Source organism: Conger conger, chromosome 13 (assembly GCF_963514075.1).
Source record: "Conger conger chromosome 13, fConCon1.1, whole genome shotgun sequence".
Lineage (NCBI taxonomy): Eukaryota > Metazoa > Chordata > Actinopteri > Anguilliformes > Congridae > Conger > Conger conger.
In genome coordinates, this window is record NC_083772.1 from 4,568,509 (window position 1) to 4,578,671 (window position 10,163).

Consider the following 10,163-nt stretch of genomic DNA (forward strand, 5'->3'; position numbering starts at 1 on the left):
ACATTGACAGGCTCACTGAGTGACTCATGACGGGCGGCCTGTAGCGTAGTGGTTAAAGTAAATGACTGGGAGACGCAAGGTCGGTGGTTCTAATCCCGGTGTAGCCACAATAAGATCCGCACAACCGTTGGGCCCTTGAGCAAGGCCCTTAACCCTGCATTGCTCCAGGGGAGGATTGTCTCCTGCTTAGTCTAATCAACTGTACGTCGCTCTGGATAAGAGTGTCTGCCAAATGTCAATAATGTAATGTAATCATGGCTGTCTGATTGACTGACTTATTGACAGGATCACTGAGTGACTCGTGAGTCATGACTGTCCGATCGCACGACAGATGAATTTGTTAAATTGGCTGAGGGTTTCTGACCGGTGCCTACACAGCTGCATTGAGTCTCACACGATATAAACAGTTACCATCCGAGTGCTTGTTGTGTTACTATGGAGAACAGCCCCGCCTGGCCTTTTAACACACTTTATAACACAATATTATCAAGGTTTATGACAAGTAAAATGCCATAAGCGACGGCGGCAAAGTGATGGATTTCCTCGAAGTGGCCGATGAAACAGCCCCAGCGCTGCGTTCCGTGAGGTCCTGAAAGTAATAATATCGGCGCTTCATTGCGAGAAGCCTGCCTGTGATGTTTTTTTTTTTCCCAGTGAAGAGAGAGCTACAGCACATACCTGTCAAACAATGGAGCACGGCCTGATCGATGCAAGTCACTGTGGAGGCCATGCATCATGTTCGCTTCCGGTTATAAATGCTAATGCTTTTTCATTTGTTTATTATTCATATTTATTCGATTTTCCCCATGGTGAGAATTCCTGCTGGGTTGAGATGATGCACATTTTCAGCTTTCCTCTAAAATAATAAATGTTTTGGTTCACTCACACTGAGTTATTGTACATTATTGTACTATAATATTGTTATCATGAAGTTATTGTGCATAATTATGCATACGTAAACATTACATTAATAATAGGAGGTATGTAAAAGCATTTCATGTGACATGTTATTAAGCAAATGGAAAAAATACATAACAAATGCGCGGACACACGCACGCACGCAAACGCAAACAAGCACACTCTCAAAACAAAGGAACTGACCCTTTTGCTTTTAAAAAAGCAATTGTTTTTTTGCTGAAAAATCTAAAAAAACAGACATATCAAACAGATTCTTTTCACAGCAACCAGAAATGTGGCTTGAAAACAAAACAAAATAGAAAAAGGAATCCAGTGGAAGAGAAATCAAATGCAAATCCTCGTTAAATATTGATTGTTATTTCTCTGAGTGATCTGTTGGGGTTATGTGCTTTTGAAATACGCAGAAACAAAAGCATTGATTGTCAGAGCTAACAAGTACCCCAGGCTTCAGATATCAGTGGAGCTGACAAATACATGTTCCCTGAGAAAGTCAGAATTCCCTCTCTTCTTCATATTTGGCTCAAAGCGTTTCTAGCAAGTTTTATTTTCTGGGTATCATGGTCCTGTTACAGAGAAATTCAGTTCTCACATACGTAGCTCTGTGGTTGCAGTCCAAAATCATTTCCAAAGGAATATCTTTGGAAAAATTATAATCATCATCAATATCATCGTAATAAAAATACTACTACTACTTATTATTATTAGTATTATTGTTATTGTTATTGTTATTGGTAATGCTATCATTATTATTATTATTATTATTATTAAGATATCAATACCGCTGGTTAATACTACAAAGAACCACATTGACGATGCTGCTGTTGGTCAGCCTTCCTCATTGCTCTCAGGTTAGCCTTGCTGTTAGCGAGCTGGTGAGCACTGTGAGTCTTCCCCGGTGGCGGTGGAGCGGCAGGGGAAGCTGTCCTTTTGTTTGGCCAGCCCGGGCCACCGGCGCGCGTTCAGCCAGAGCAGAGCGCTCGCGCCCCTGTATCGCCCGCCCCGGCTCCCTCGGATTAGCTCCCGCTCCCCGAGCCTCGCCGATACCCAGCCACTGAGGCAGACGCGCGGGCAGGCGGGGAGAGAAGAGAGGGAGGAGCAGTGGCGGAATCTCTCACCGCACTCTGCGCCTCTACTGGCTGAGAGAGAGAGAGAGAGAGAGAGAGGGGGGGGGAGGACGAGGGAGCGATGAGTGAGAGAAGGGGAGAGAGAGAGAGAGCGAGAGAGACACTGATGCTCTGAGACTGAGCATGGAAAAGCAGTGAGAGAAAGCAGCAGCAGTAGAGAGAGAGAGAGAGAGAGAGAAACAGAAAGAGCTCACATCAACAGGAGAGCGACGCAAAGCCGACCGTCGAGGCGACTGGAAAGAGAGAGGGAGCGGAGAGAGAGAAACCAAAAGAAGAAGAAAGGAGAAGAGGACCAGGAAAAAAAAAAAAAGAAAGAAAGAAGGAAAGAAAGAAAGAAAGAAAGAAAAAAAAAGCTGAGAAAAGCCGAGTGCGGGAGCTATCGGCAGCCCTCGGCGAAGAGCGCCGGGCAGAGAGGAGCGAGCGTGCGGTGGCAGGCAGAGCGGCGTGAGAGCAAACTTCATCCCCTCTCTCCCGTCACTCCGCGGACCTGGCCATGTTCCCCCGGCTCTTCCTCCTCGGCTGGCTTCTGGGACAAGGTAAGGCGGCTCTTTCAGTTGCTCTCACCTGGTTTCGTCCTGTTTGCGGGGCTGTTTCGGTGCCGGGGGGGGGGGGGAGTGACTGACTCCGCTGGCTGTGGAAGGGGGAGTTTGTGTTTGGGCTTTGTTGAGGGTCCTGTCCTTTAATACGCGGTGTGGAAATTGGGTCTGGTGGTCCGGCTGGCAGCCTGGAAGAGCAGCGTTAAATCTCCTCTGCCGGAGGGTCGCTTCCACGGTGCTTAGAAAATGGCTTTAGCATGCTTGCCACATGCCCGCTTTGGCTGAATAATGTCCTTTTCAGTCTGAATGAACTTGTCAAGCAGGCTGAGAGAGAGTTAGAAACCCAGCTCTGCGATAGGGCTTGCAGTGACATTTTGTTTTGGGAGTGGGACAGGACAGAGCTTCTGGTGTGTGTGTGTGTGTGTGTGTGTGTGTGCGTGCGTGTGTGCGTGTGTGTGTGTGTGTGTGTGTGTGTGTGTGTGTATATACATACTACACACTAGTATGTATAAAATAAAAATAAAAATAAAAAACAGGGACAAGCATTTTGCCTAGCATCAGTGATGTGTGCTTGCACACTTAGCCTAGATATTTAGGACTTAGCAGGGGGAATTGAGAGGCCGTTGTTACCTGTTTTGGCCACCAGGTGGGTGTCTTCTGAGAAAGACGTCACAGTTTAGACAGAAACCTAGAAGGAAGGGAAACTTCATCATCTGCTAAGCCTGCAATTTACTCTGCTGTGAGCTCAACAGCAAAATGACTCATTCAGTTGTGTGTTGTTTTTCTGAACCCGTCGACCCACCACGGCGGCATCCAGACCACAGAAGCATCATATTCACCCGTGCTTCAGCTGCCACAGAGCTTGACCCCTCATAGGAACACGTGTGTGTACATGTGTGTGTGTGTGTGTGTGTGTGTATGAGTGTGCGCGTATGTACAGTACAGTGTGCATGTCTGTGTGTGTGTGTGTGTGTGTGTGTGTGTGTGCGTTGTCCCTGCGCACACGTGTGTGTGTGCACGCTTGCTAATCCCTCGGGTGAAAAATCCAGCGCTTCTGTACGTGAGTCATATGACACTGCTTTCCGGAGAGGTGCGAAACCAAATAATTTTCACACTTCCAATTGCGTGTTATTACAGCCTTCCTTTCCTCCCCCCTCAGCGGCGTGCCGGCGCCTCCGCTTCCTCCAGGAACGCCGCGACCCGCACAAGCGCCAGGATGTTAAATGAATTTCCGACAGCCCCTTTTATCCGCAGCCGCTGTTCCACATTTCTGTGGCACCTACGCCGGGGCGCAGAAACGCGCTTCGACGGGGGAGCGCGCGGATCAGACGCTCAGCGAGGTGGGGGGGGGACTGGGGAGGGGGGGGGGGGAGATCAGCGTCCGAGCGCACGCAAAAGCAAACGTGCGTCGCCATGCGCCCGGTACACCGCGCTAATTTCAAACTGACACAAGCAATAAAGCTTTTAATATTGCTCTCAGCAGCTGGGTTTTAGGGCCAGTAGATCAAATCTCCGGAGAATGTCAGCTTTATTATCTGATTTTACGGCTGCGTGACTCTGGTCTGTGATTCTGGACGGAACGGCAGGTTTTTAACTCAGGTTGCTAGACTGTGTGGGGGTTGGGTTGGGTCGTGTTGGGGAAGGGGGGGGGGGGGGGTACGTGGATTCTCTCTGCCAAATGGAGGCTTTATTCTGCAACTCATATTTTACACACACTGACATGCTCATTTCTTTTGAGATGACCCCCCAATGCCCTCTCAACCCATGACCTGTGACTTGGTGCTGCCGTGATGTAGTAGTTACATGACAGATTTGCTTTGAGAAATGGCTGGAACCCCAGCAAGCCTTCACTGACAAATAAATAAAATGTATTTTCACTGAGATAAAATCTGAGTGAAAACTTTCAGCTTTGAAGACATCACATATTCTAGTGGTGGGACATGGGGAATGGTTCTTTCAGGAAGTTTGCTCTTCTTCAACAAAGCAGAAAAATGAAAGTGGACTACATTAAATTTAAAAACCCTTCCTATTTTTAGTTTGGTATTTTCCGTTATTATGTTGTGCCTATGCCCTTGTCCGGTCCCTGATGCCCCCCCCTGTGAGAGAGCAGGTGGGTCCATATCAACCTCTGGTTGCTGGCTTGGTTGGTGGGGAGAGTGGGGACCGGAGCCCTTAAAATCACTCTTGGGTTTAGCGAACATAAATGTGCTATTAAATGTGGAGATGGTATGGAGACAGATCATTACAGCACTCTCGCTTTGTAGCTGAACATGGAGAGACGGGGGTTTTTTGTGATTGGAAAATATGAGTCATTTCTCACAGAGAAGGAGTCTTTTTCACGGTCTCTGGAGCTGGAGCTGTCAGCTGGGGGAGAGCCTTTAAAGCGGGAGATATCGCGGCTTCTGCAGGGAGAATGCTGAATCTCTCAGTGATTCAGCACAGCCAGTTACCGTAATGTAAGATAATATAAGCACTGGCAGGTAAACATGCGCTAACAACCTGCGCCTCTTCCTCTTTCTCACTCTCTCTCCCTTTTTTTTTCCTTTTTTTTTTATCGGCCCCTTGGGACCGTGTGTTCCCCGTAGCTAATTCCTGTTTTACAAATTATGGCACTGTTTGTGTCACAGTGCCTGTCAGCAGAATCTGGGAGGAAAGATGATGATAAAAACACAGAAAGGGAACAGGCAGCGTTCTCGCAGTCTGACGCCGTCGGGGAAGGGCTGCTCCGTGCGCTGGTGTGCCACGGGGGGCTGAGCTGGGCGGGCGAGTCTCTGGGACGCCCTCGCTCTCTCCAGGGAGCGCCCCCCCCCAGGCTGACCCCGGCAGCCTGTTTGGAGCAGGTCCACATGGTGTGAACTGACGGGGAGCCTTTGGCAGAGCCCCTGTGGTCAGGGTTGCCCATGCTGAATCTAAAAATGTAGTGCTCTCTCGTATAGAACTCTCTTTCACTCTCGCAGAGCTCTCTTTTGCATAGCTCTCCTGCGTAGCTCTCTCATTTATAGCTCTCCCATGTGTAGCTCTCTCACGTATAGCTCTCTCATGCAGAGCTCTCTCTTGTATAGCTCTCTCACGTATAGCTCTCTCATGTATAGCTCTCTTATGTGTAGCTCTCCATGTATAGCTCTCTCATGTATAGCTCTCTCATGCAGAGCTCTCTCATGTATAGCTCTCCATGTATAGCTCTCTCATGTATAGCTCTCTCATGCAGAGCTCTCTCATGTATAGCTCTCCATGTATAGCTCTCTCATGTATAGCTCTCTCATGCAGAGCTCTCTCTTGTATAGCTCTCTCACGTATAGCTCTCTCATGTATAGCTCTCTTATGTGTAGCTCTCCATGTATAGCTCTCTCATGTATAGCTCTCTCATGCAGAGCTCTCTCATGTATAGCTCTCCATGTATAGCTCTCTCATGTATAGCTCTCTCACATATAACTCCCTCATGCGGAGCTCTCTCATGCAGAGCTTGCTCTTTCGTAGCTCTCTCACGTATAGCTCTCTAATGCGGAGCTCTCTCACGTATAGCTCTCTAATGCGGAGCTCTCTCACGTATAGCTCTCTAATGCGGAGCTCTCTCACGTATAGCTCTCTAATGTGGAGCTCTCTCACGTATAGCTCTCTCTTGTGTAGCTCTCTCACGTATAGCTCTCTAATGCGGAGCTCTCTCACGTATAGCTCTCTAATGCGGAGCTCTCTCACGTATAGCTCTCTAATGCGGAGCTCTCTCACGTATAGCTCTCTCTTGCATAGCTCTCTCATGCGGAGCTTTCTCTCGTATCAAGCTTTTCTGTCCCCCATTCTCAGGTCCTCCGGAGAGCAGCTGTTTATTTAGCGTGATGTCAGCACAGCACATGCCGCCGGCCCAGACTCCACACGCTGCCCTGCATCTCCCTCTTCCTCTGCCTCTCTCTTTCTCTCTCCCTGCTCCCTCTCTTTTACTCATCCCCCTTTTCACTGCCCTCTCTTCCCACTCCCTCTTTCTTTCTCGCACATTTTCTGCATTTCTCTCCCTCTCTTTTCCTCATCTCCCTTCCAAACCCTCTCTTTTCCTCCCTCTGTCTCGCCCAGTCCTGTTTATTTTTTTTAATCTACTCCATCTCTCCCTCCCTGTCCAGCTCAGGGTTTACACTGAGTCCCCAGACCAGAGGGTCTTAAGTCACCAGCCTCTCCGAGATCTAAGCCTCTCCTGAAGGCTGCAAAGCAGGTCGTAGCTCACGGAGAGTGTTTAGTTCTGTGATTACTGCCCGTCTGCTCGGATGCTTCCCCCACTTAGGACACGCGTGCCAGTCCTCAATCCTTTCAACGGGAGACCGGCGGTTTGATGTTCCGCTTCGCTGTGTGGATATTCGAGTGCGGCCATTCTGAACTGTGAAAATATTACAAGTTCCCGATCAAATGAATGTTAAATATTTTATGCCACCGTTTTTACCATCCATTTTCCGTGATCCGAAATCAAATTTCTGTGAACACTTTTTCCAAATACCTCCCGCCACTGCCACTGGATTATATCACACATCAATCAGATTTTGCATAACTACAAACTCACTACCCACGACTATAAATAGATCCATCAATCCATATGACCCCATGATTTGTAGAAAGGAATCAAAAGAGGAGAATGAAAGCTTTAAAATTGTATCTCTACTCCAGATATCAGGGGAATTGAGAGTTGTGGCACAAGATGGTAGTTACGTGAGGCTGGGAGACCACCGACATCAGGCTAACGAAACTCCAAGGCTGTAACTCGTCATATCGCGTATAACCCCTTGAAAGCTATTTTTACTCTGAGCATTTGCTCTTGACATTAAAACATACCGACCATGAAAGCAACTACATTAATATGTAGGCACAAACACAGCTGATGTGGTTGTTTGTGACTGGTGAACGGTGACAAGCTGGCTGGCCTCCAAATGACACGAAATTCCATGGCTACCTCTTCGTTTTATGTTTGAAGCATTTAAAAATATATTTTTATACTGCATTAGTTGCTTGTGGTCGTGATTGTGTGGCTGCATGGTGTCTGATGCGTGGTGATAAGCTGGCTAACCTCCAAACAGTGCACTCCTGTGTTACCTTCATGCTGATATCTTGCGTTTATATATTTACTTTTATTTGGCATTAAGGCATGCAGATTATGAAAGCCTAAAACAGCCAAAAATGACGTTTTTACATGAACATTAATTCAGGTGAAATTGGCCCTCGAGACTGATTATGATATAGAGCGTATTATTGTCCCACTTTTTTAATGATACCATTTTGTTTATTGGTGGTGGTGGGGGGGAATGTCTGGTCCCTGCTGGGAATGTCTGGCGGAATTGCGGCGAGCGTTCGGGACCACTTCATCAGAGTACCACCACGGGAGGTTGCACATTTCGCTTTGCAGCCCATTTGCCGATCCCCGCGGAGTTAAGGCACGCAGTAAACAACGGAGAGCGATATCGATACCCCCCCCCCACCCCCCCCCGCCCCCCCCGGGCCCACCGTATAAGTTATGGGGCCGCTCCTGCTTCATCTGCTTCCAGAGACAGGTCCTGGGTCAGTCCCTGGTGACCTCTGCTCTTTTCTGTGCCGTGAGGATTAAGGGTAATCCGCTCCACCCTGCGCTAATCGAAAGGGTTATCAAACGGCCGAGCGTGGAAATGAATCAGAACAACACCGTCTCTCAAATGCTGCCCTTCCAGCCTCCTCTGACACTGTCCTCCTGACGCTCAATTCCACATTGTTGGGAGCAGTACTGGTTCTGGGAGAGGTTCTGGGAGTGGTTCTGGGATTGGTTCTGGGAGTGGTTCTGGGAGAAGTTCTGGGAGAGGTTCTGGGATTGGTTCTGGGAGAAGTTCTGGGATTGGTTCTGGGATTGGTTCTGGGAGTGGTTCTGGAGAAGTTCTGGGAGAGGTTCTGGGATTGGTTCTGGGAGAAGTTCTGGGATTGGTTCTGGGAGAGGTTCTGGGAGAGGTTCTGGGATTGGTTCTGGAATTTGTTCAGGCATGTGCACTGCTTGTTTGTGAGGGGCGTGGCTTGTCATCTCCCCAGTTTCCCCCTCTGCCAGTCAGTAAGCTCGTCAGCACCGGCCAGCCAATCGGCTCAAACCGGCAGCCCCGAACACATTGTGCTCCATTCCCTCGGAATACAAGCAGAAGGACTCTTATCTCATGGTCAGATACAAGTCACGGGGGTGACTGAAGTCAGGTTCAGCTCACTTCCATCCTCAGTAGAGTTGTCTGGGAACACTGCAGAAAAAGCACTTTGTATTCCGGGCCACTTTATCACCGTGTGTATGAAATCACGGCCATGCCCTGACCACGGGAGACCCCTCTCACTCCACACCGCCCCCCTTCCTTCTGAGCATCTCTTGGATTTCATTCCTGGGGGATGAATTCATCCAGATCGGGGCTCTCTCGGAGAGGGGAATTATCCCGGATTACATGTCAGCTGGGCGTGATATTGAGCAATTCAAGCAGCTGCTGTTGTGATGGTGAGGTCACCTGTGGAGAGGGGGTCACCGCCCCACTGCCACCCTCCCTCCTCCCTCCCTCTCTCCCTCTCTCCCTCCCCCTCTCTCCTCCCTCCCTCCATCTCTCCATCTCTCCCTCTCTCCCTCCTCCCTCCTCTCTCCCTCTCTCCTTCTCTCCCTCTCTCTCTCCCTCTCTCCCTCCCTCTCTTTCCCCTGATAGACGAGGGGGTGTCCGCAGTGGGAGGGTGGGCCAGCAGAAGAGGAGGAACCGCACGATTCGTGCGACGCCTCGCACTACCCACCACAGTCACACGGCACCCCCCCACCCCCGCCAGGCCGCGGTGGAGGATTAATGGCCTCTAAATGGTGCCTAATGCACACCAAACAGCACAGTCCCCCCCCCAGCCTGGACATCTCCACGTTGCCCGGGGAGGTAAACAGATCCACGCTGGTCGCCCTACAGCTGGTCTCACACGGCTGCCTTCCTCTCAGGGGGTGGGGAGGAGTAATTCCACGGCGCCTCCTGTTGCGCTGCGCTCCAGATTCTGTATTACTTAAACACTTGAAGAAATACGGAAAATTTCCCAGCCCTGGTATTGGACTTGAAGTCAGTTCCTTTATCTCGTTTTCCTTGATATTCCCTTCAAGGAAAACCGGGAATGTGAGGGCGAGCGGGGTGACTTACGTCACTTTTCCGTTGCCAGTCGAGCACGGCACAGTTTGCCGTCGTCCTAACGTGCACTTCAGAATATCTTTTTCGCGTTTTTGCATCTTACCTGCTCTAGGGTTCCGCAAATACTTTTCAGTTTAATGACTGTTTGTACCCTCCGTATCACGCATTTTCATATCGGTGAGTCACAGCTGAGAACTGTCATGACAAAATATTAAAGGGCACCGGGTAGCGCTGGGCACAGAGAGTATCTCACAGCGCAGGAACACTCATCTCCGTGAGCGGTGCGGTCGCCCGATGAATATTCATTGCGCGCGTATAAATAAACTTGTCATTGGTTTTAAAGCTGATTTAGATCTATGAAAAACGTATGTTAATTCGCTCGGCGAGGCGTGCATATTCATGAGCCCGTTTAACGACGGCGGGAGCGCTGGCGGAGACAGAGGCCGCCCCGGTGTCGCACCGTC

The 10,163-nt window shown here is 49.3% G+C and overlaps 1 protein-coding gene across 1 annotated transcript in view; it reads left to right on the forward strand.

Moving 5' to 3' along the window:
* Positions 1–2,182: 2,182 nt before the first annotated feature.
* Positions 2,183–10,163, forward strand: part of kirrel3b (kirre like nephrin family adhesion molecule 3b) — a 217,256-nt gene continuing 209,275 nt past the window's right edge. Inside the window, exon 1 of the mRNA XM_061217519.1 lies at positions 2,183–2,578. Coding sequence (XP_061073503.1) covers positions 2,536–2,578 — 43 coding nt within the window. The 5' untranslated portion in view covers positions 2,183–2,535. The remainder of the gene's footprint in view (positions 2,579–10,163) is intronic.